We start from the raw sequence: 25,790 nt of genomic DNA on the forward strand, positions 1-25,790 counted from the left end.
ATCGCACCAGATCTGGTTGAAGATGACGAGAAGATGTCACTTTTAGTCAGATGAGAGATGTTTTATCATCTGGCTGTGGATGCAATCAGGCCCAGGAGCTGTGTTGGGGCAATGTGCAAGGGCACTGAGGAGCTCCCACTCTGTAAATGGGGTGTTATAGGATTCACTGCACTGCGTAGTGAATGAGAGGACGTTCCTTTCCAGCCGCTGTTTGAGTGTGCCAAAGGCTGGGGGGTAATTCTCCAATGCGGAGGCTCGAGCAAAGTGCTTGGCAATCACGTTTGTGTCAGTACATAACTCGCCATTTATGTTAACACTGGGGACAGCTGTTGGGGCCTGGTACCCGAAAAGACGTTTGATCACTGCCCAGACTTGGGAAGGTGCCATGTGGCATCCAATGGTGGAGACATATCCCTCCCAACATTCCTTCTTCCATTGTTTGATAAGGTAGTGAGCACGGGCATGGAGCCATTTAAAGGCTATGAGGTGCTCCAGAGAAGGGTGCCGCTTATGCAGCTGCAGAGTTCACCGACGCTCCTTAATTGCTTCAGCTACTTCCGGCAACCACCAAGGGAGCACTATGGGACTCAACATCTTAGGTCATAAGTCCCCTAGAACTTAGAACTACTTAAACCTAACTAACCTAAGGACATCACACACACCCATGCCCGAGGCAGGATTCGAACCTGCGACCGTAGCAGTCCCGCGGTTCCAGACTGCAGCGCCAGAACCGCTAGACCACCGCAGCCGGCACCAAGGGACTGCCTTACGTCCTGGGCATCCTAAAGAGAGAGGGAATCACATTTTCTAGAGCAGAAACAACTGTGCTAGTCACCTGCTCAACCATCACATCGATGTTACCGTTTGGGGGAGATTCAGTGGTGACAGCAAAGATGAAAGTTCCTCAGTCCGCCTTGTTCAAAGCCCATCTGGGCAGGTGTCCCTGTGCCTGATGCTGGGGCAGTGACAGGAAGATGGGGGAGTCGTCATTACCACACAGGTCGTCATGTGCTCTCCTGTGGATAGATGGGAGAAGTCCTGGGCTGTAAATTGATAAATCAATGGCCGAGAAACTACCAATGGCCACACTGAAATGTGCGGTGGCCCCAGTATTTAAGAGGCAGAGGTTGAACTGAAACAGTAAAGTTTCGATGTATCTGCCTCGGGCAGTAAGCACGATGACACCCCACAAGTGGTTATGGGCGTTAAAATCTCCCGAGAGTAGGATCGGTTTAGGGAGTTGATCAATCAGTGCAGCTAATACATTCAGGGGTACTGCACCATCTGGAGGAAGATATACATTGCAGACAGTTATTTACTGTGTTGTCCTTATTCTGACAGCCACAGCTTCAAGAGGGGTTTGTAGGGGCATATATTCACTACAGACCGAGTTTAGGACATAAACACAAACTTCACCCTGACACACTATTATAGTCGCTACGGTTCCTGTAATATCCCTTATAGCGGCAGGGGACAGGGTTGCTGTGAACCAGGTTTCCTGGAGGGCAATGCGGATAGCAGGTGTAAAGCTTAACAGTTGCCGCAGCTCAGCCAGGCAGTGGAAAAAACAGCTGCAATTCCACTGGAGGATCACATTGTGAGACTGGGAAGGCATGGAACATTCAATGAGGTAGTTTACGCCTCAGAGTCATCTGCTGCCACCGATTTATTGCCTGAGCAGTCTATATCCATTGTGTCTGAGGGTCTGGCGTGATCTAGGTCATCAGCAGATGCCAAAATCTCCACCCCATCCTCAGCCGCAGAGTTTGTAGGTAGCGGTGGTGTGGGTGCCACCTCAATTTCCTTGGTCTTAGGGTTTTTTTTATTTTATTTTATTTTATTTTATTTTTTTTTTTTTTTTTTTTTTTTACGGATTTCTCTCACTGCTCCTTGGGTTTCCCTGGCTGGGAGGTCTTCACTGGCTCAGTCTCCGGAACTGAGGATGAGCGTGAAGCCATCCAACCAGCTGCTTTTGGGCTCTTCAACCACTGGCGGGTGTCGTCTTTCCCACTAGAAGAAACCTGGGAAGGGAGAGACCCAAGGGACCCCTTCCTAGTGAGAGAAGCCGAAGAAGACTTACTCTTCTCAAGCTTAGAAGTGGGGACGGATGTCCTGATGGTTGGGGGGGTTGTTGCTCCCGAAGTAGATGGTGCAGGAGCAACAGGGAGGGAAATGCCCCCCACCATCAAGGGGGCAGGTGTAGTCTTCTGGCTCAGAGGTGACCTAGGTTGGCAGAGCTGATGGTGCCAGAACTGTTGTAGCAGCGGCGTAAGATGATGTCATACGCCCAGGATGCAGGCGTTCAAATTTTCTCTTATCCTCAATGTAGGTCAGTCTGTCCAGGGTCTTGTACTCCATGATTTTCCTTTCTTTCTGGAGAATCCTGTAGTCAGGCGAGCAAAGCGAATGGTGCTCTCCACAGCGGACACAGATGGGAGGTGGGGCACATGGAGTATTGGGATGTGATGGGCGTCCGCAATCTCGGCATGTGATGCTGGAAGTACTACGGGAAGACATATGGCCGAACTTCCAGCACTTAAAGCACCGCATAGGGGGAGGCATATAGGGCTTTACATCACACTGGTAGACCATCACATTGACCTTCTCGGGCAATGTATCACCCTCAAAGGCCAAGATGAAGGCACTGGTGGCAACCTGATTATCCTTCGGACCCCGGTGGACACGCCGGATGAAATGTACACCTCACTGCTCTAAATTGGTGCGCAGCTCATCGTCGGACTGCAAAAGAAGGTCTCTATGAAATATGATACCCTGGACCATATTTAAGCTCTTATGGGGTGTGATTGTTACAGAAACATCCCCCAGCTTGTCTCAAGTGAGTAACCCCCGTGACTGGGCAGAGGATGCTGTTTTGATCAAGACTGACCCAGATCTCATTTTGGACAAGCCCTCCACCTCCCTGAACTTGTCCTCTAAATGCTCAACAAAAAACTGTGGCTTCATCGTCATGAAAGATTCCCCCTCAGCCCTCAAACATATAAGGCACCGGGGCGAATAAGATCCGCTGCCATCCTTAGCCTGACAGTCCTCCCATGGTGTGGCCAGGGAAGGGAACAATTTGGGGTCGTACTTCTGTGGGTTGAATTGAGCTCATGATCGCTTAGAGACTGCTGGTGTTTCACCACCAGCAAGAGATGATGGACTACGCTTTGTGTGTCATCTGCCCTGATGCCACCCACTCTGACCAGGGGCCCTCCCCATGGGCGCCACCCGCCCGCAGCAAAGGCCACCTCGCAGGATGGCCTTTGCCGGGAGTCCTGATGCCCCAGGGGGATGGGCATCTACCCTTTGGCATACGTGGGGAGTTAACGGTGCAGGCATCAGCAGAGCGATCCCTGTGTGGTCAGGGGGTACAACCAACCGGGTACATGGCGGCCCCACCACAACGGACTGGCTACCGTGCTGGATACAAGGTGCAAAGAAGTCCATGGTCATCGTCAATGCAGAAATTGACACTGTATAGTGCATGCTGGAAAATGCACCCAGGAAGGTGTCCTTGCCCAAGAGATGGAGAATGGGCAGGACTGCAATGCAACAATGAGAAAGTGGGCTAAAGATCTCAATGCACGATGGACACGATACACCTTTTAAGGTGCCCTTCCCCAATTGGCTTGCTCTTCAGGAAAATTTTGAAGAATGGAGGTCAAACCCTACAGGGGACCGTCACATAAAGGCCGAAACGTGTGAAACTCCTTTTAGTCACTTCTTATGACAGGCAGGAAAACCTTGGGCCTATTCTAACCCCCGGACCCACAGGGGGGCGAAGGGGGGACAGCAGGGTAGTCTGAGGTAGGTCTTTTGCCTGATGACTTAGTGGCTGCACAACAAGATTAAAGGAATTCAGAGAGTGGAGCATGTAAGAGAAATAGGGGGTGGGGGAGGGGAGGGGAGGGGAGGGGATGAGAGGAGAGGGGAGGGAATAAGAGGAAGTTGGTGGTGGAGGGGGAGAGACAGTGAAGATAGAGGAGTGGGGGGGAAAAAGGCAGGAGGCAGAAAGAGAGGTAGTGACTACTTGCGCACAAGGGGGGGAGGGGGTGGGGGAAGAGTGGTGGGAGAACAAAGTACATGATCTGGATGGGAAAGTAGTTATGTGAACAGAAGATAGAAGCAAAAAGGTGAGGCAGGGAAAGTAAGTAAGTGGAGGTTTAGGAAAGGGGGCTGTGAGTACACTGGATGGTCGAGATTGCGGGTTGCCACAGTTTGGTGGTGACAGTTTGTGCAGGTGGAAAGTTCGTTACTTGTCAAGTCCACATAAAAATTTGTACAGTAATTGCAGCATAGCTTACATGTAACGTGGCTGCTTTCAACATGGCCCTGCCTTTTATTGTGTGGGAGATGCCTTTGACTGGATTGCAGTAGGTGGTGGTGGTGGTGGTGGTGGTGGTTGGATGTATGACACAGGTCTTGCACACCTGGGCCAACCACAAGGGAATGACCCATGGGCTGCAGAATTGGAGGAGGGATGGACAAGGATATTCTGTGGGTTGGGTGGGTGGCCAGCCACTACTTTCGGGGATATGGGTAAGATTTTGGCTAGGTTCTCTCTCATCTCGGGGAACTGTGTGAAATCATGAAGATCTTGTGGAGGATGTGGTTGAGCTTTTGAAGGCCAGGGTGATACTTGGTGATTAAGTGAGTGCTTGGTCCGTGCTTGTTAACAGAGTTACTCACATCAGAAGATATGGCAAGGGAGATTTGTTTATGGATGAGCTGGGTATTATGTCTGTCAAAGGCTCTATTTTAATGGCCCATCACACTAATGAGTGGTACACTACAACATACTGTTCTTGCAGCAGCTGACCCTTTTTTTAACATTTAATTACAGTGCTTTTTTCGCATTTTCACCACTATCAACTCCATGCTGCCCAACTTAACTGTTAGTGAATCAGGTGTGTTAATTTGTGACCACATTGTATGATCCCATGTCAATTTGCGATTGGGCATATCTATTTGAAAATGCTGTTACTACCTCCTGCTTCTTGAAAACTTTTCCTGACCTTCCTTATAACTTCTGACACAGCTCTATATTCAGTAGGTACCATTTGCATCCATTATAACAGTTTGACAATAAGTTTTCAACTTACCCCTCCCTCAGCCACTCCTTTTGCCTCCCGACCATCCAATTATGAATCCCAGCTGCTCCTACTTCCACGTTCCATAACTCTCCTTTGCCCCAGGAAAGCTCCAAGTATACATCCTCTTTCTGAAATCCTGTCTGGCACAATGTCTCCCACCTAAGGGGCTTATTATTAAAACTGGCACCCCAGGCTGTTGTCCACTCTGCCGCAAGAATCTTCACTTTTTCCACTTCCATCAGTCCATCCTCACCAACCTGGACCTTCATAATCATACAGTCCTAGCTCAAACCATACTTGACACCTACTCCTTTCACAAAATCCTTATTCTCTGTGACCGCAACTTCCTGAATGTTATTTCTGTAACAGAAAATCTTGTCCTCACGAGTTGGAACAGCATTCAGAGGTCCACGTAAGTAAGCTATCCCAGCTAGTCCCATCCTATGACCGCAAGAGGTTACCTATAGCTAAATAAAAAAAAGCCTACCACTCTAATCCAATCGCCCTTCCTCCCTATCAACTCCTCACAGCTCTGCAACCCTGCCTTGCTGAGTTACTCTGCCGTCCACATCCCCCAAAAATTTTTTCCACCCTCTGTGAAACACACTAGTTCTGAATACTTATCCTATAACACTGTTTTAACTTTTCTGCTACAATTCTGACTCTAGCAGAAGTCCCTGTACTTCCTAGTCCAAAACCTAAATTCAGCCATCCTGGACATGTTGAGGAGCTTCTTTCCTGTACCCATTCTCTGCAATAGAAATATTCCTTCATTATACATAGCATTGCATCGCCAAGAACCAATGAAAACCTCACATGAAACCTTGTTTAAAACCATTCCAACCTCTTTCCAACTTGTAATGGGTCCGTAGGCCCTTACTATAAGTTTGCACTCGGCACAGGTCGATAGGGCAAACAATCGATAGTGTCGTGTTGCGAGAGCGAGTGTAGAGTTGAGTCAGTCCCAGGTTGCGGGCCGAGCCGTGTGGAGGCCTGTTGCTGTAATGCAAGGCTTTACCGACAGAGGGAGTGGCCATCGCCGCGGTTTAACCCCTTTGTGTTAGAATAATACGGGGAAGTGAAGAAGTATAATTACGAGAGTGATCAGTGATATTTCTGTGCCGATATTTTGATTTCGCGTCTACCGCGCCAGCATCATTTTGGATTGCAGTGTTGGATTGCAGTGATTGTATTAGTGTGTGAAGATAATGAATAATGAAGAAGCCTGTGCTGAGATTAGCCGTAATTAAATATGTATGACGAAGGCAGTGGCTGTCTCCTTTTTGTGTTTTTGAAACGAATATAGGTTCTTGATTAGTGAAGCTGTGTTGATGTTCTTCTTGTTACCAGACATTCCATTATTACAGCATTTGAGAAGGACAAACTGGGAAGTAATAACTCCGCAGCAGTCAATTCCGATTGCCAGCCCCATTAGGTACACGGTCACATTAATTAATATTTATTTGGGCTGCTATTCGATCGGATCGGGTCGAGATATAAATATAAATCGGAGGTGTTACACCCTTGGCTTACCGTGGACAAGTGCAATTTTCGGACGAATAGTAAAGAACAATAGGTAATTTTATCTTGCTTAACGCGAGAAAATATTTTTCCAATTTCGGTTGAAGACAGAGTATATACTTTAAAATCGCAACAAGAAACAGTGCATTTTGAACAATACGAAGTAATAGCATCTTACGATTGTGACTAAACTGTTTTTTCTCGCCATATTAGATAAGAATAATAGTGTCAATAAACTGTGTTATAACGTGCAAATGCGTAAATCCGCGCGAAAAACTGTGAAAAGTGAACACCAAAGAAAGACACGTGTGAACATTACAACAGCAAAACGAACTAAGAATTCGTCACTAAAGCTTTTACAGAAGTGTTTCATAGTAATATTGTGACCGAAATTGCTCTTTGAATAGTGAAAATCGGGCAGCTTCATGTGGACCCATAAACTGTTATGCAAACGACAATTTATGTGGCAACGCAATTGTTGAGTGACGTCACGCAGACCTGTGTAGCAGCTGCGCCAAAGGGCTTCAATCTGCGAGGTGATTTCACACGTCATCCCAACTACCTGTGCAAGGAGTAGGTCAAGCACAGACGCACTACACCGACTGTCTTCAGCGCGACTTCGAGACACCGAGCGCCGACCCGGCATCTAGCGGCCGAACTACAAACCACGCCCGCCTGCAGCACCACGGAGCGGCTGACGGAGAACGACGACGACTCGCCACAGATCTGCAGCGCGACTTCACGCGGCTCCGGCGGCAGTACAGCGCCACGCCCACTTCAAATGTCAAAACATCGCGACTCGTGGTAATGTCAGTTGGTGAGTGAAGACGACTGGTTGGCATAACATTAAATTGCAGTGTGCAGTCTTTGCGGTAAATAAACAATTGTAAACTGAGTTTCACATTAGGAAAAGTGCCTAATTACAGTAATTTCCGAAAAGTTTGCGAAACATACTCTGAAATATAGCATACTTATTGATGCATGCTGCGCTGTCTAAATGGTAATTATACAGATATGCTTATTGTTTTTGGGGATTTTACATTTATAGATTTAATGAATGGTGTGATTTACCTTATTTAGAACATTTTACATAAGTTGTGTATGTGAGAATTAATATTTGAAGTTATTAGGTTTTGAGGGTCGTTATGTTCAGTACTCATGCATATTGTATCAATTTTGGGATTAACTGAAGATTCTGCAGTTACTGTTTGATTAGTTTCACGGTAATTAGGAGTGTTTTGGGTTACTAGAGGTTATTTTATATTACTTGCCTGTGCATTAAAAATAAACCAAACATGTCTACTGAAGATAAGCAGGTTTGTGAGGCAGTAGTTGAAAGGAAAGGGAGAGGACAGGAAGACAGAGATGATTCAGGAATCAGTGGTTATGGATTGTCATTAGATAGCCCATTCGCACATTCAACTAGTTATCCCGAGACACCGGGACAAACAACGAGAAATAAGTCAGTTTCAGAGGATGCAGATAAGTGGTCGATGTTGGCAGACTTGCTAAAAGAATTTAGAGAATCAGTAAAGGAAGATTTACAAAAATTTAGAGAAGAGGAAGAAATATTCCACAAATCAATACAGGAAGATTTACGAGAATTCAGAGAATCACTAAAGGAAGATTTACAAAAAACTAGAGAATCGTTAGAGAAAGGTTTACAAGAAATTAACGCATCATTAGGGAAAGGTTTACAAGAAATCAAAACATCGCAAATGAAGATTGAATGTAATCTGAAGAAGGAAATGCAGGAGTTACCAGAACGACTGAAGATGAGCATTGACGAGAGAGAGAGAGGAAGCTACAGAAGAGCGGAGACCAAGTCCAGGGAGACGTGGAGAAGATGGAAGGAAAGTTAACAGAAAGGATAGAAGACGATGTTGAAGAAACTAAAGCCGAATTGGGAGAAAGGATCACCGAGGTGACGCAGATGCAGCAACAATGCAACGATGCGGTTAAGGGGATAGGAGATAGGCAAAACCAATTGCCTGTCAATTTGAGAAATGCTATAGTCATGCAACGAGAAGAGGATAACCAGAGGATTGCAATGGAAGGTGAGGCCTTCACTTGGGGAGTCAAGAAGAAGGAATGGGCTACTAATTATGATCAGTTTAAAGGAGAATTCTTGAAGAAATACTGGTCCAAAAGTCATCAGTGTGCAGCACGTGAAGACCTACTACACTGCAAGTCATTTAATACATGGAGAGGAACGTTGAAAGAGTTTGCCGAACATTTGTGGGAATTGAACGAGACCTGGGAACAACCCCCTGAGTGATGACGTAATGATATCTGCGATAAAAAGAAGATTGAATCAGAGAATGCAAGAAACTGTATCTGGGAGCCTAATTAAAGATATGGAGGCCTTGATGGAGATACTGGAACAGTTGGAATCTGTTCGACCACAGGAACACAATCAAGCTAATGATCAAAACCGAGGGGGAAGTAATGACCCAAGGAATCATTTTAATCATTCGTCTGATTATAGAGGAAGAGGTGGAGGGACCGGAAAACTGAATGACACTCCAGGTGAGGTCCGGTCAAGAGTGACAGCTACAAGGACCCGCATAAACCTACTAAGATATATTTAGGACATTTAGTTGTTAAACGGACATTTGAAAAAGGGAAATGTTTATTTACATTGTGTTTTCTGATGTATTATAATTAGAATTGCATATTTCATATCGACGATTACCTAAGAATATGTGTAAAAACCTGTAACAACTATTTTGTAATATAATAATTCATATGTCATGTGTTCACGTAATAATTCTGGTTGTATGTTGTGTGTTTCATTCAATATGGACTATAGAGGACTATTGCTGTTTGATAAAAAAAAATTGTAATTTGGACAATGCCATGTTTATGAGATGTAATAACCTTTTGTAGAAATTATTGTGGAGGCAGCCCACTACCGGAGTCGAGGGATTATTTGGTGAATTGTAATTTCATTAATTATTTACACTGTGTGTTTTGTTCAGATGTAGCAGTGTCTAATTCCCTTGCCAATTCTTTTACGCCAGAGGCTCCAAAGAAGTTTGAGGGCGGGGATGTAAGGGGTCCGTAGGCCCTTACTATAAGTTTGCACTCGGCACAGGTCGATAGGGCAAACAATCGATAGTGTCGTGTTGCGAGAGCGAGTGTAGAGTTGAGTCAGTCCCAGGTTGCGGGCCGAGCCGTGTGGAGGCCTGTTGCTGTAATGCAAGGCTTTACCGACAGAGGGAGTGGCCATCGCCGCGGGTTAACCCCTTTGTGTTAGAATAATACGGGGAAGTGAAGAAGTATAATTACGAGAGTGATCAGTGATATTTCTGTGCCGATATTTTGATTTCGCGTCTACCGCGCCGGCATCATTTTGGATTGCAGTGTTGGATTGCAGTGTTGGATTGCAGTGTTGGATTGCAGTGTTGGATTACAGTGATTGTATTAGCGTGTGAAGATAATGAATAACGAAGAAGCCTGTGCTGAGATTAGCCGTAATTAAATATGTATGACGAAGGCAGTGGCTGTCTCCTTCTTTTTGTGTTTTTGAGACGAATATAGGTTCTTGATTAGTGAAGCTGTGTTGGTGTTCTTCTTGTTACCAGACATTCCATTATTACAGCATTTGAGAAGGACAAACTGGGAAGTAACAACTCCGCAGCAGTCAATTCAGATTGCCAGCCCCATTAGGTACACGGTCACATTAATTAATATTTATTTGGGCTGCTATTCGATCGGATCGGGTCGAGATATAAATATAAATATAAATCGGAGGTGTTACAAACTGTGATCTTTTTCTCCTCCCACCTAGTCATCCCCTTGTTACCATTCAGAAATTCCTCACTTCCAACATGGCCTCACCTTCCTTTCCTAAATTCCTCCCCAGCAAGTCCAACATCACTCCTATGGAACACAGAGCCACCCATAACCTGAAAACTAATCCACACCTTATCATTCCCTCAGACAAAGGCTCCACCACAATGGTCACTAATTGTGGTGACTATGTGGTTGAGGGTCTCCAACTTTCCACCATCTCCATACACAACCTTACGACCATGATCCCATCCAGGAAGTCCTAAAGGATCTCCAGCAGCTCCACAAGGCCTTGGATCTATCCCAAAACGTGACACCTGAATCTATATTGCTCCCCACATTAGCACTCTTGCTTTTTAACTGCTCCCTAAACTCTTCCATACAACCTCAGCGTCCATGGATGCCACATCTGCAGCAGAAAGCAGCAGTTGTCAAAATATGTAGATAACCTTACTAGAGCCTCTGACAGACAATATTGTACCCAACTCGCCCATTAATAGATCTCCCTTGCCACCACCACCTCTGACCAATAACTCTGTTAACCAGCCACCGACCAGCAGTCCTCTATCACCCAGTAACACCCTGGCCTTGAAAGCACTACTACATTCTACACCAGGGCTTTGACTACCCCTCATTGTGGCCAGAGATGAGGGATATCCTACCCAAAATCCTACCCGCATTACCTGATATAATGTTCCACCACTCACAAAACCTACAGAATATCCTTGGCCATCCCTACTTCAATCCTGCTTGCATTTCTGCATCCCATGGGTCATTCCCTTATGCTTGACGCAGGTACAGGACCTGTCCCATACATCTGCTCACCACCTCTTACCACAGTCCAGTCCAGTCAGTCAGTCAGTCACAGTCACCTTCTACCCAATAAAAGCAGGGCCACATGTGAAAGCAGCCATGTTATATGCCATATGCTACAGTTACTGTACAGCATTCTATTTGGTTGTGACAAGTAACCAACTGTCCACTCAGATGAATGGTCCTGGCAAATTGTGGTAAACCGCAAACTTGGTCATTTACTTGCCAAACATCCTGCATGCAATAACACTAAACTTCAACAGCTGCTTCACTACAAGGGCCATCTGGATACTCCGTTTCAGCAAAAGTTACTCTTAACTACAAAGATGGGAACTGTCTCTCCAGCATACCCTGCACTCTCAAATTCCTCTGGCCTAAACTTCTGCCAACCTCTTTCTCACCACCTCACCTTAGCTTTTCCCTTCTCTCTTCTGTCCACCCCACTCCTTCCCCTTCCACATCATCATGAACTGTTTTCTCCTCCACCCCTTCCCCTTTCTCCACCCCTTTTCCTTAAACTCTCCCCTCCCTGTGTCCCTCTTCATCATCACTTCCCCTCCTTGTCTTTACCTCCATCTGTCCCTTTATTCCTTATGTGCTCTGAACACACTTCATCTTCTTATGAGTCACCAAGTTATCTGGTGAAAGACCTGCCTCACACTACCCTGCTATTCCCTCCTTGCCTCGTGCTTCCTTTTCTACTTCCTCTCCACTTCCACCTACCCAGGCAATTGCTTTCAATAATTGATATTCAGTAATCAGTCTCACTGCTACCACAAGCGTGCACATTTGTGTGTGTGAATAGAGCTCAAAAGTTAGTGTTAACTTTTCTATTTCATTTCTGTGCACCATGTATCCGTCTTCTATATGTAAGTGGTTACCTTCCCCTTATTTTACCTATACTCCTCGTGTAGGCTTTTTATTCCCTGTTCCTCTAAATACAAGGTGCTTCATTTTTTTCCATCGTCTGTATCCAAACAGAGTTTTTAGTGGAGAGAGAATGCATGGTGAGGCTGTGGCATATCATTCAGTGCTCCCTGTAGTGCCACATCATTATTAACCACCATGGTTAGTGAATGCATTGTGCTGCTGTTTCAAGACAGAGTTGGTGTATGGTTTTATAGGTGAAGCAGTTGCTGAATTTATTTTTGGAATGTTTCTGTTGTGTGCTCAGAGTATAAACGCCCACACTCCTATTTTAAGGACTGAGGATTTGTGTGCATATTTTTATATGTCATGCAATTGTGCTGTATTTTGTGTACATTGATTTATTTGTTTAGTTGCATAATAAAGGGTGTTTCATACAAGTTCTGCCTGTCACATACCAGAAACCATATGATATTCCAAGAATTTTGCGATACTGGAGAATATTGACAAAGGCTTCCATCATACTTTGACAGTTCTGAAATGTCAGTAGCATAAAATCTCATGTGTGCCCCACAAAATCCCATGTCTCCCCACAGACTTTCCATAGTCTCACAAATTAAATCAAGTCATTCTGTTTTTGACAATTGTCATCCAGAACAATGAGTCAGGGGAGACTTACAACACAGGATGTGAAGGAAAGACCTTCCTTCTCATCCCATCTGGTAACTCTCCTCTGACCCGCAGTTGTGGTTGACTTTCCCCGAAATCTACCACTTTTCCTAGGCCTCTCCTTTTCCTTCACCCATCTTTTTCTCCCTTCAACCCTTCTGCCTGAAGGAGCCACTGGCTCCAAAAGCATACCTAATTATAACCTCCTTTTACGTGTGTGTTCTGCTGACACTTGGCGAGTAGCTTTTTTATCTATCCAATTACAATATTCTCTTTTAACTCTGTTCTCCAATATTTGTGCATTACATCTGCAACTGATTTTGGAATATCTCATAATAAATCACCTGGTTCTAGAGTATTTATATGTATGCATGAATGTATGTATTATTTATGTCATTGACTTAACACTACATATATCAAGGCACACAAATAATTATTTCTCACCATAAAGATAACTTTCAAAATTACAAGTGTATAGAATACAAAATGTTTCTTACCTGTAAGTATCTATCTATGATAGCTACTGCCAGCAAAATAGTCTCTGATAGTAAAGAAAACTGAACCTGTACCTCAAATAACCAGTCCACTAGGACTAATCGCATCTGAGGAGTCACTGTGCCACATAGGAAATTTGGCCTCAACGGGTACTTTACCTGAAAGAAAGTAAAATGAGAAACCTACAATTTTCTGTTAGTTGTATCAAAAACTGTTCAACGAACACAATTCATTTAGGGAAGTCCTAAATTTTTCTTTTTGAAAAAGAGAGAGTTTTGCGTTTTATATAAAATGAGTACTGGCTATCTGAAAGTGTTTATGCTGCTTAGTAGTCCTGACCACCACAGAAATTTATGTATTCTTTACTTTTGAACTGTTTGCACAGGATTCTTTCTTTTTGTTTTTAAGAAGTGTGTAGTCAGCCCACAAATACTTCTTGACTGCCATCTCCTATCTGCTTCGCTTATGTTCAGAACTAATATTAAAGTGACAGAGAGGAGTTACTGTCAATATACACTATCAGAAACCGAGTATGCAGGCATATTTCCTTATTTATAGCTGAAACCAAACACTTATACTAACAACTGAGTGACCTGTTGTATTAGAATCATATCTAGTAAGACAATTTTAATTTTTTAAGAATTTCTTAAGTTAACTTTATGATAACTGTTTTCGCCTTATATCAAGTAAACAAATAACATTTGGAACACTGTCTTTAGAATTTTTGTGTGTGTCTTTTACATTTGTCAAAAATTCCTTTTCTTCACACATACTATTTTTGTTTCACTGTCCATCTAGTTTCCCGATCATACTGGACTGGAAGATGAGATACCAGTTTGGTGGAAAGCATTTAATTTTCACTTTATTCCTCAAACACATACACATTGAATGTATTTTGTGTTAGAGTACATATAACAAGAAAATCAAAATGCAGGTAACCCACTAAAACCAACATAGTGAATACACAGTTCCGGCCAAAAGAGACACTCAACTCATACCCACCACAGTAATAGAAATTTATACAGATTATGAAATTTAAGAAATATGTACAAGATGAAGTAAATTATTCAACATGTTAGGAGAGACAAAAATGCTCATTGGGACTGGGATCATTAGGTAGCAAATGACAAACAGGGGAAAAAATTGCAAGGCTGTAGAAGCATGTCTAACTAGGAATGCACATATGCCACCCACAGGAAAATTTAACAGATCTTTGGAGAAAAGAGAAATAACTGTGTGAATATCAAGAGCTCAGCTGGAAAGTCAGTAATAATCAAAGAAGGGAACACTAAAATGTGGAAACAATATACACAAAAGCTAGACAGTGGAAATATAATGGAACTGGACAAGGCACTAAATGAAGATGAGATGGGAGATACTATACTGAAAAGAATTTATCAGATCACTGGGAGACTTGAGCCTAAACGAAACACATGTGATAAGACGATACTCTCTCAGAATTGAGATCCTTGGCAGAGCAAACCACAACAAAACTATTCAACCTGATGTGCAAAATGTATGATACACAAATATACTGAAGAAAGAAAAATGTGGTAAAAGCCAATTACAAGGAAAATGACCTGAGGACTGTGGGCTGGAGAGGTCAGTGGCACGTCGTCTCACTCCTACAATGTGGTCCACCCACCCTTGGATGCTGTTGCAGTGTTTGAACACAGCCAGCTGGCTGAAATGCATCCAGTTAGCCCTGCTGATCATCCATTTTGGGGGCTTAACTTCAGATGGTGAGCCATTTATTAGGTGAAGGCTGATTGAGAAGTGGTCACTGGAATGAAGGAAAACAATGACCTCCCAGTGAACAGTCAGCAAGGGCAGGAGAACAGAAAGAGAGGTTGATGGCTGAGAACGACCCAGTAGCAGTAGAGAAATGTATGTGAATACCCATGTTGAGGATGCGCAACTCTTGCTACGTCATGACACCCTCCAAAATCCAACCACAAGGGCAAGTATTGGTCGAGCTCCAGAGGACATGATGGGCATTTAAGTCTCCCAGGAGGAGGAATGGTCACAGGAGTTGTGCGATAATATCCGTGAGAGGCTCAGAGTCTAGTACATCTGGCAGAGGTAAATAGAGTAAGCAAACTGTGATCCTTCGACACATGAAATTGAACTGCAACTGCTTGCAGGTCAGTAGCCAAGGGGAGAGCAGAGGAGTGGTGCGCATTAGTGAAACACTGTGAACCTCCCTTGGTCCCTTCCCCCAATAAGTCATCCTTGCAGTATATTGTATACCCCTGTGGTACAGGGACATCTGTATCTTTAAATGCATTTCTTGTAAACAAAAGCACAAGGGACGTGCCGGTGCCAGGAGTTTCAGTTCCTCCACATGAACCCTGAACCCATTCATCTTCCACTGTAGTATGGAAGCCATGCCATCGGTGTGGTTTTAATTTACCCCTATCTTTGCACCAGGGAGTTGAAGCAAAGAGCGAGGGGGAGTGGAGCGGCTGCTTGGATCCAAGGCATCTAACTCCTTGATATCTTCCTCATCAGTCAGACAGGAAAGAATGAAATCTGACGGCACTTGGGACAGCTTTCAACCTGAATGTTGTGAGCCTTTCCCCGCACCTTGTCGCTTCGAGGATGAGGGGGAAAGGGGGCGTTGAGAGGCCCTCTGCTTTTCTTGTACCTTCTGGATGCTTGCTGCATAACTGTTGTTAGTCTCTCCTGGTGCAGCTGCCTGGATTGCTTTGTCCTTACTCTTCACCCTTGACATGTACACATGCAAGTACAGGTGCTTGTGGAAGGTACAGGAACACTAGGCGTCATCTGTCGAAGCTTCCGCCTTGGGAATACGTTACTGCACCATGAAAGAATATGAGATGGCAACGACGGTGTTTTCATTGTGGCTTTGGCTTAGGGGATCCGCTTGGTCACTTAACTGTATTTCGCATTAGTCAGCAAAAACAGGGCAGTCTCTGCTTCAGACTGGGTGGTTCCCAGAGCTGTTGATGCAGATTGCCAGAGACGGGCAGTCAGTCCCAGCGTCATGAGCGGCTTTTCCACAGTTACCACAGATTGCTTCACCTCCACAACTCATGGTTGTATGGCCAAAGCACTGGCATTTATAGCACTGCATAGGGTTTGGAATGTAAGGTCAAACATTAAGCTGAAGGAATCCCACCATAAGATGTTCCGGCAGTGTCGAAGAATTGACTGCAACAATGAAAGTGGCAGTCTTTTCAGTTGCTCTATGATTCCTGCACATTCGTTGTTCCACATCAACTATTCCCTGGGATGCCCATTCTTGCTTCAGTTCTGCTATGTCCATGTCCACGATATCTTGCATGTGACAATGCCCTTACTGGAGTTGAGAGGTGTGTGACTCAACAATGACATCATAGTCACCCAGTTTCTGCGATTTTTAAGGAAGTCTACCTGCTTTGACCGGTTAGTTTCGACCAACAATGAGCCATTACACAATCATTGTATAGATTTTAATGTTCCAGCAAGGCCTCCCAAACACTTATGGATATAAAAGGGGGACACTTTTTCAAATGTCCCATCTTTCCTCTTCATCACCAGAAACGCATTGTTATTCATGACTCCATGAGCCCTGTTACTGCAGTCCAAAGTATTCTCAGTATTAGGAGGACTAGCCTCTCTCATTCTTTTGGACAAATGGGTGTGAATATTCCCAGACAGTAAACCGTTCCTGCGGGGAGCAGAAGATGATTTCGAGGGTTCCATCTCAGTCCCACGGGCAGCTAGGGAAATAAGGGTCCACTCAGATAGAGCCCCATGTGCCCGAGTGAGCCTTGTACAACTGAGGTACGGCAGGTTCCCCAGAGGTTGCCCACTAACGACTGTTCCACTTCAACAGCCGTGTGTACCATCAGCACGCGACACACCTTGAGATTGGGAAGTTTTTTTCTAGAGGTTTATCCTGTTCTTGCGAACCGGGCAATCAAGCCAAGATCCCGATTCCCTGAGACACACACCGTTCCACCGCCATGTCGCACGATGGTCGCTGAAGCATGCCCAAGAGTTTATTTGTTGATGGGGGATTGGCAGCACTTACCAGTCCCCAGCTCAGGAACCCCAAGGTCGCCAAGCCTGTACCCAGCAAATCAATGCTGTGCCCCTGAGGGTGAAGGAGAGTCAAATAGGAAAGGGGAGGAGGGAAAAATGTAGGGGGGTGTCAGCTCAGCAGCTGCCAAGTGCCAGTCTTCAAACACCTACTGCTACAGGGCGCAGAGGCAGGAGGGTCCTGTTCCACAAGATCTACAGAGGCGTTGGTATTCTCCCTCTGTTGATCTGCAGAGTCCAGGGCAGAAAAACTGCTGGCAATGCGCACTGGTGACACACAGACTGGGTTGGCGAGGGTATCACATGGCGACACTGTTTAAGAGTATCTCTGAGTTGACAAAGCAGAGAACCATTTGCTTTTGTTTGACTTCTTGTAGCCTTTCTAGTTGGCTGAGTAAGACTCGCAGGAGTATTCATTCCGTCCTTTTCGGCCTGGCAGTTGTGTAGCAGATGACTGGCCCAGGAGGAAGTTTGAGAGGTGACAGCGTGGTTGCCATTGCAGTTGATACAGCAGTGAGGAGGAAGAAGAGGCAGACCGTCACCCTCGTGCACATCCCTGTGGTTGAAATGATGACACTGGTAGCAGTGCATCGGGTTCAGAATGTACAGTCAGACTGTGGTGACTTCATAGCCTGCTTTGGTCTTTGAGAGGAGTGCCACTATCAAAGGTGAGAAAAAGAGTGTGTGTGGGAACTAAGGATGCACTGCCTTTTTTCTCTCCCAATGGATGGCAATGACATCCTGATCAGAGAGGTACATTTGGATTTCTGCCTCAGTCAGACCATTGAACAGCCTAGTATAAAAAACACCACACGAAGAATTCAGAGTTCTATGGGCCTCAACATGAACAGGATAGCCGTGGAGAAGTGAAGCGGCAAGCAATTGTGCTTGAGAATCAGAAGTAGTCTCTACAACCAAAGTGCCATTGTGTAAATGAGAACAGGATTTCACAGGGCAAGCAATTGCATAAACATCTTTCTGAACAAGAAATGGATTTACCATTGCAAAGGACTAACTGTCCTCAGAATATGAAACCACGAGGAACCATGGCGCACCTGGGAAGGTCTTTGAATCGGGAGCTTCATTCCATTTACGTTTGGTAGACGCAGACTGCGAAGTAAATGATTGGCTCATTGCAAGAAAATCCCCTTGATTGCCAGCGTTTCCAATGGTGGCATGCTCCTAACTGCCCCCTCTCTCAACTTTTGGAGGATATTTTTCCTGGTGTGTACTTCTGCTGAACTATTGGTCAAGTGCAACACCCAAATACTTCAAGGCAGTGTTGTATTAACAGGATTTCAAGTGAAACAGATTTTCAGTTGGCAGTAGTCTTGTGTTATTGAGATGGAATTCCTCTCGCCACTTATGATAGCACTGCCACATAACTGACAGATCTGCCAATTTCCTTCCAGTTTCCTGTATGAACTATATGCATACCAATGGCTAGGTAATCTGCATAAGCAAATTTTCTGCTTTCACTACAAGGGTATCTCCAGTATGTAAGTTGAAAAGAATTGGATGGAGTACAGAGCCATATGGGAATGGATTCTTCAGTTGCCAATTTCTGTAAATCAGATAAGTTGGAAACATCTGTTGTAAAGTACTGAGTTATTACAATTAAAGTGACTGTGTTCCAAGTGTTGTAGTGAGGGCTGTATACATCACAGGACACTGAAACCTTGCAGGTATGTTCCTTAATCTGTGCACTCAGTATACAGAAAAAATGGTAGTTCCACTTTCTGCCACCAGATGAAAATATGGTACTGTAAGCCATCAGAAAGTGGTGTTGGTCCAAGAAAAGGAAAGGAAAGGAAAGGAACAATCAAACACATGATAACGGTGATTCTGGCACATTTCTAAGGACGCGGTCACAAGCTGACGTGTTCAATATGGTCTCCCCACTCACCAACATGCTTCACCCTTAACATGGCATGGTCGATAGTTGTTCGCAGCATATCCCTTGTAGTTAGAGTGATATGTGGTCTTATGCTATCCTTCAGATCAGGAAGAGTCCTGATACATCCCTGGTAGACATTCTTTTTCAGATATTACCACAAACGGTAGACAAATTTAGGTCAGGGGATCTGGAAGGCCACATATCTTTAAACTGCCTAGAGATTATGTGGTTGTTACCGAGGTTTCTCAAAGTGAATCTTTCACCAGGCAGAAAAACTGTGGTGTCATCCCATCTTGCATGAAAATAGTGGTGTACACACAGTTGCGTTCTTGCAAACTTGGAATCAAATGTTGTACAAAAAATCAAAAAATTCCTTATAATGGCAGACATCACTGTACATGTAACAGGCCCACAGCATGTCACCCTGACTAAGAAAAATGGACTAAGAACAAAGGAACTTGTGAAACCACACCATTGTCACATAAGCTGTGTACAGTGGATGTTCCCGCACAACATACAGTGGAGTAGAACTCATATGTCACAGTTCTGTGGTTGTTTTTTTTTTTTTTTTTTTTTGCACAAACAAGTAGGGTCAAAACTCTACAACAGAAAGACAAAGACAGGAGTTAAAAACGACAACATGTCAATCCCAATCAATGGAAGAGAAGACAGCTAAAACCAGGGACATGGAGAAAGGTCTATATAATACACCGTAGAGAAACTGAGGTCCAGAACTAAAAATTAAATGGTCTTTGCCATATTGCTATGATGGATAAAAAGTAAAACATGGTCAACAGTCCGCTAAAATGGCCAGTAACACAGATGGCAAATATAGACGGGAATGTAAGAAGAAAGAAAGGGGGGAGGGGGGCAGCATTACATAAGGAAATGGCAGACAGTTAAAAGTTTGGCACAATGTGCATGAAGTGGTGGGGGAGCATCACTTAAATGGTGATTGCTAAAAAATACAGTGCACAATAACCAACCTCATTAAAATAATCTCCTCATGGTGAGAGGACCAAGAGGAGGTTGTCCAAGTCTCTGGGAGAGGCTTAATAAGCCAGATCTTGTTCCCATGAAAGGAGGACCAATGGCGAAGCCAAAGTGACACCAGCTGCTGACAGAAGACAACACAGAGATCATTGGAGGGAATGTAAGAACTAGCAGGCTGAGGTGTGAGGACTGCAGCATTGGCAGCAGCCTCATTTCCTGTCAGACCATTGTGACCAGGAACCTACATAAACATCATAGTGGCTCCAGCAAGTGTGATCAAGTGACAGCCTCTTCAGGACCCGTTGCACTAAGGGATGGACACAGTGTACAGCACACAGATGCTTTGAAGGGCACTGAGAGGTGACAGTTCCCAGCAAAGACCATTCCATGGCCACATCATTTGAGGCACGTCTTCTACTACTTACATACTGTGGTACTCAGAGTTTACAAAGAGTTTACAAAGCAAAATAGTTTACAAACTTCCTCGACATTTAACCTATGCAAGTATCTTGTAGTATACATGGTATTGGTCATTTCTAAAGAAAGGTAATGTTATAGGAGGATGATTCATTATCAACTCTAACCTCTTCAAAAGTTGGACTTTTACTAAAGTAATTTAGCCCATAATTTTTCTACCAATTCAATTTAGCATCATTATTTAAAGGAGTTTATAGCAGTAACTAAGGAAAATTATAGGTTGATGACTATGTTTTATCTGTTGGTCTTCCTGACCTAGGGATTGCAATTATTTTAGTTTCCTTCAGTTCTTCAGTAATCCACCCAGTCTCCAGCATGCTGCTGAATAATACTATCAGGAACTGTTACATGTAAAAACCAGTAGTCAACAGAAATTCATTACATACACCATCCATGTTATTAGCAACATCCTCCTGCTTGAATGAGTATGCATATTCTGCCTGTTTAGGAATGTCTCTTGCTCTTTCAAGTTCCTGCTTTACAAGCTTTGTACGTGCCCTGTATCTAGAAGATCTTGACAGAGAGATAATTCAGCCAGCAACGTCATGTAGTTTTATTAGACTGCTTATTTTCTGAGCAGGTGAACTTGTTCCAAGCATCTTCAGCAAGTTGCAGTTGTTTCCAAAGGAGTATTCAAAATCCAGATTTTTGTAATCTTTTGTCCATTTTTTCTTCTATGAGCCGTATCCAGAGTTCAAAGAAGCTCCTCACTGATATTGATGCTATTTTAGACAAATTCTTCATACAGAAACCCACTTACTTTATTCCAGTCAGCACATACTACTTCTATTCCTTTTGGTATCCTCTAGGTATCTGTTTTCACCCCCACACTCCCATTACCAAACTGATGATTCCTTGATGCCTCACAATTGCTGCTTTCAATCAAGATGTGCCATGTAATTCTTCTTGCCAACTCAGATCAGTGCCATTTATTAGTTATCCACTCTACACATCTAATCTTTAATATCCTACAGCACCACATCTCAAATGCTTTTATTCCTTACAACCCAATATTGCAGACAAATACTTTCAGAAAAAAACTTCCTAACACTTAAACATTTATTTGATGTTAAACTTTTTCCAGAAACTTTTCTGATTGTCAGTCTGCACTTTACATCCTCTCAACTTCAGCCATCAATTATTTTGCTGCCCAGATAACAAATCTTGTCTATTAGTTTCAGTGTCATTTACTAACCTACTTTCTTCAGCATTGCCTAATTTGAGTACATTCAACTGCTCTTATTTCACTTTAGTTGATATAACTCCTTTTCAAACCACTATCCATACCATTCAACTGCTCTTCCATGGCATTTGCCATCACACAGAATTACTATGTCATTGGTAAGCCTCACTTTATTTCTTGTCCTATAAATTCCTCTCCAAATTTCTCCTTCCTTTCCTTACTGGCTCTTCAATGTAGATATTGTGTAACATTGAGATATGCTACAATGCTCTCTCACTCATTTCTCAACGGCTGCTTCCCTTTCATGCTTTGACTCCTGTGACTGCGAACTGCTTTCTGTACAAATTTTACAAAACCTTTTGGTCCCAGTATTTTACCCATCACCTTCAGAATCTCTGAGTGCCCTACAGTCAGCGTCAAAAGCTTTTTCTAAATCTATGACTACTATAAACATAGGTTTTCATTACTTCTGTCTGTCTTCAAAACCAAGTTATTGGGTCAAATCATGCCGCATGTTCCTGGAACCCAAACATCTACCTGTTGGCTTCTACCAGTCCTCCTGTTCTTCAGTAAATAATTCACATTGTCACAGTACTGTATCTCTCATGTTCATTTAGTTCCTTTTAATTTCAAATTCATTCCCATTGCATATCCCCTCTGTGTGTCCCTTCCACTTTTCAGTTTTCACTTCTTTACTTAGCACTGTCTTGACACCTGAGCAGTCCATATTGATACAGGTGCTTCTCTTGTTTCCAAAGTGATTTTTTTTTAAGAAAGAGAGAGAACTATGTAGAGGTGACATCTTTCCTGTGGTCCAGCCTTTCTCAACCTTTTTAGGTGACAGAACCCTTTTGAAACATTAAATTATTTTTACTGAGCCCATAAATAAGCAAAACCCAGTTTATGTTCATTCTATAATTATAATCGTTAATGAAAGTCATACAAAAATAAGTATATTGTACACTACCAACTTCAACAACTATATACAAAACACAACACACTAATATAACAATACACTGATTCCATTGTAAGTTGATAATTTTTTTTTCCATGTAACGGGAGACATGAATTTTTTGTTATATTTGACTATCTGTTTACTGTCAGGCTTGATAGACAAGAGTGGAAGATGCATGCACGTTCAGCATCCAGTCTATTGGGGTATTTTGTCTGTAGTTGCTTATGCTCAGAATCCTGTTTCACAGCAGTTGGTGGGAATAGGAGAAGAACAGTCAGAGCCTGTGGGGTAAGTTGTGGATATTCATCAGGAAACCATCAAAAATCAAGTGACATTGTTTTGAGCAATGATTCCATTCTTGAACGTAATGTCATTTCTGAAAAGGAGTCTTACGTTTCACCTAAGATTTTCTGGTGTCTACAAATTCAGTACAAAATGATCCTGAAACCATGAATTCATTTTCAGTTTTGTATTCTGCTCTTCAGGAAAATATGTATAAAAGAGGCATACATCATGGAGACATTGAACCAATTCTTCAATATTTCATTTGGTAATTTTGCTGCCTCACCAACAAACACATTCAGTTTTAAAAGGCTTTCTAAATTTCATTTGCTAACAAAAAACAAACCAAAAATCTAATTTTTTTGCAGGCAGTTCTTTTGTTATTAGTATTTGATACTGTTGTCCATTTTCCTTGTAAAGATAGATTTAATTCATTCATTTTTCCAAATATTTCTGGCAAAAAGCTAGTCTGACAAACATGTCACATCATTAACAGTGTTTCAATTTTAAAGAAATGTCAGTCATAAGTGCTTGCAATTCAGCTCTTAGTTTGAATAATCTTGTTAACGTCTTACTCCAAAATAACAATTTATCCTCAGTGTGGACCAGTAGTGTTTTACGTCTGCTGCCATATCTTCATACAATCAAAACAATCTACAATGAAGATGGCATGATATTGTTTTTAACTGCTTCATCAAGAAACAGTTTTAGAGCTGTCTGCGTCTTCTTTATCAAGATTGCTTGTTATGCACGATACAATGGCTGGAACTACACTTTGGCACTACACTTTTTATTAACATCACTCCTGTTGTTTTACCTGTCACTACCTTAGCCCTATCTGTGCAAATATTTATACATCATTCCAATCAATATGGCTCATTTAAAAGAATTGTTAAATATGTTACAAATTTCTTTTCCGGTAGTGTTAGCAATTATGTGCACGTAAGCAAATCTTAACGTGAATGTTTATATGGATATCATACATTTAACAACAAAACGGCCAGTCCAGCAACATAAGTCTACTCTTCCATTTGCAAAAAGATTTTGTTGTGTTGAAGATGACCACTAGCTCTTGCTTGATGCAGCCTGCAAGGTCATTAATTTGACACAAAACAGCCCTGGAGAAAGACCATATATTGTGAAATGTCTGCCACACATGGTTTTATTAAATTCTCAGTGATAACGTGCACTTGCCTGCTTGTGCAGTGTGACAGCTGACCAAATACGACCCTTTGACTTGCTAATAATTGTTCTTTCTGATGTATAAAATACTTTCGTACTTTTATTTGCAATCGGGGTGTATAGCTTCTAAGTGTCAGCACATCTTAGCAGGTACCATGGAACTATTTGGAAGCAGCTTGCTACATAACATGCAGTGAATTGAGCTGTCACTTTCTTCAATCTCATAGTCTTGACTGGAAATTTCTGAGGTTGATGTCTCATCCTCCAGACGAACCACCTTTAGGCTTTTGATGCAAGATTATTTTTTCAGCAACTTTCAGCCAATGCTCCATTATATCTTATAAACTCAAAAGTTTTCTAACATGACAAACATAGAACAACACGACAATATACTGAATTTTACAACTGTTTTCAATAACAAACAAATCTAATATATTGCTGATGTGGGGGAGGGAGGCAGGGAGGGGGGGCAGGGAGGGGGCAGGGAGGGGGCAGGGAGGGGGACGGTGAAATGAATGGAATGTCTGCAGTGTTCCAAGATTAAAATTATTTTGTTTGTAGTTTTTGATCACAGCATTATTGCAGATTTGTTTTTCTGCTTGTCGCCTCATTTTTGGCTATTACATACAGAGAAAAAGCATCTTTTATGAAAAAACATCGATTTGATATTTATAAGTGTGTCTTTCTCAGTGTGTGAGAAGAGATCTTTGTTCTATAGGCAGATATTTTGGCGGAGCCTCACAGAGGCCCTGGAGCCACAGAATATCACTGGTCTATTCAATATTAATGTTTATTCCTTTGTCCCATATTCGTTCCTATATCATTTACTCAAATGTGAGTAATCTTTGGTGAGCTGTGTACACAGCACTGAAGGAGTCAATTTGCACATCCATTTTACAATAATTAGCATGCGAGATCTCAACAAATTCATTTATTTCATGCAGCTTAGTGGCAGTTCATGTGTTTTTGGTGTATGAATGCACATCCATGGCTTAACTAAATTGACTCAAACACAAACAGCAAGAATTTAGTTTGTGTGTGAAAAAACAATGCTGCTGGTGTAATTCCAATTGCTGTTTGACATTAGATAATATACATCACACTTTTTTTTTTCTTCCTAGTGAATTTGCGATGGTTGTCACAAAGCATTACTTTCCCTGTTAAACCAATTACACCACCCAAGTGACAAGTGGTTGAGCAATCTACACTTAGTGTGCAAAACAAAAAAGGCATTATGAGCTTCAGAAAAACAAACAATAAGAAGAAAGGCTGGAAACCATTTGGGTACAGAATGCTTTTTCTGGACTAACACCGTTCACTGATTTACATCTGTGTAGATAGCATTACAATGCTAATTACAATTACAGCCTTCATTCAACTGTAGTTATTGCAAAATGGGTAAGTTGTGTGTGTATTGCAGTGGCCTCAGTTCAAGAATGAAATGCCAGGAATTTGCTGCACAGGTGGAAACAAGAAATTGCCAGAAATACATTCAGTATCCAAACCACTGTCAACACT

At 42.9% G+C, this 25,790-nt stretch overlaps 1 protein-coding gene across 6 annotated transcripts in view; it reads right to left on the bottom strand.

The window, feature by feature from the left end:
* The window catches only part of LOC126194974 (G2/mitotic-specific cyclin-B-like), a 75,728-nt gene that overhangs the window by 12,635 nt on the left and 37,303 nt on the right, over window positions 1–25,790 (bottom strand). For all 6 annotated transcript variants that reach the window (XM_049933379.1, XM_049933380.1, XM_049933377.1 and 3 more), the window contains exon 4: window positions 13,259–13,414. In XM_049933379.1, coding sequence (XP_049789336.1) covers window positions 13,259–13,414 — 156 coding nt within the window. The remainder of the gene's footprint in view (window positions 1–13,258; window positions 13,415–25,790) is intronic.

Source organism: Schistocerca nitens, chromosome 7 (assembly GCF_023898315.1).
Source record: "Schistocerca nitens isolate TAMUIC-IGC-003100 chromosome 7, iqSchNite1.1, whole genome shotgun sequence".
NCBI lineage: Eukaryota > Metazoa > Arthropoda > Insecta > Orthoptera > Acrididae > Schistocerca > Schistocerca nitens.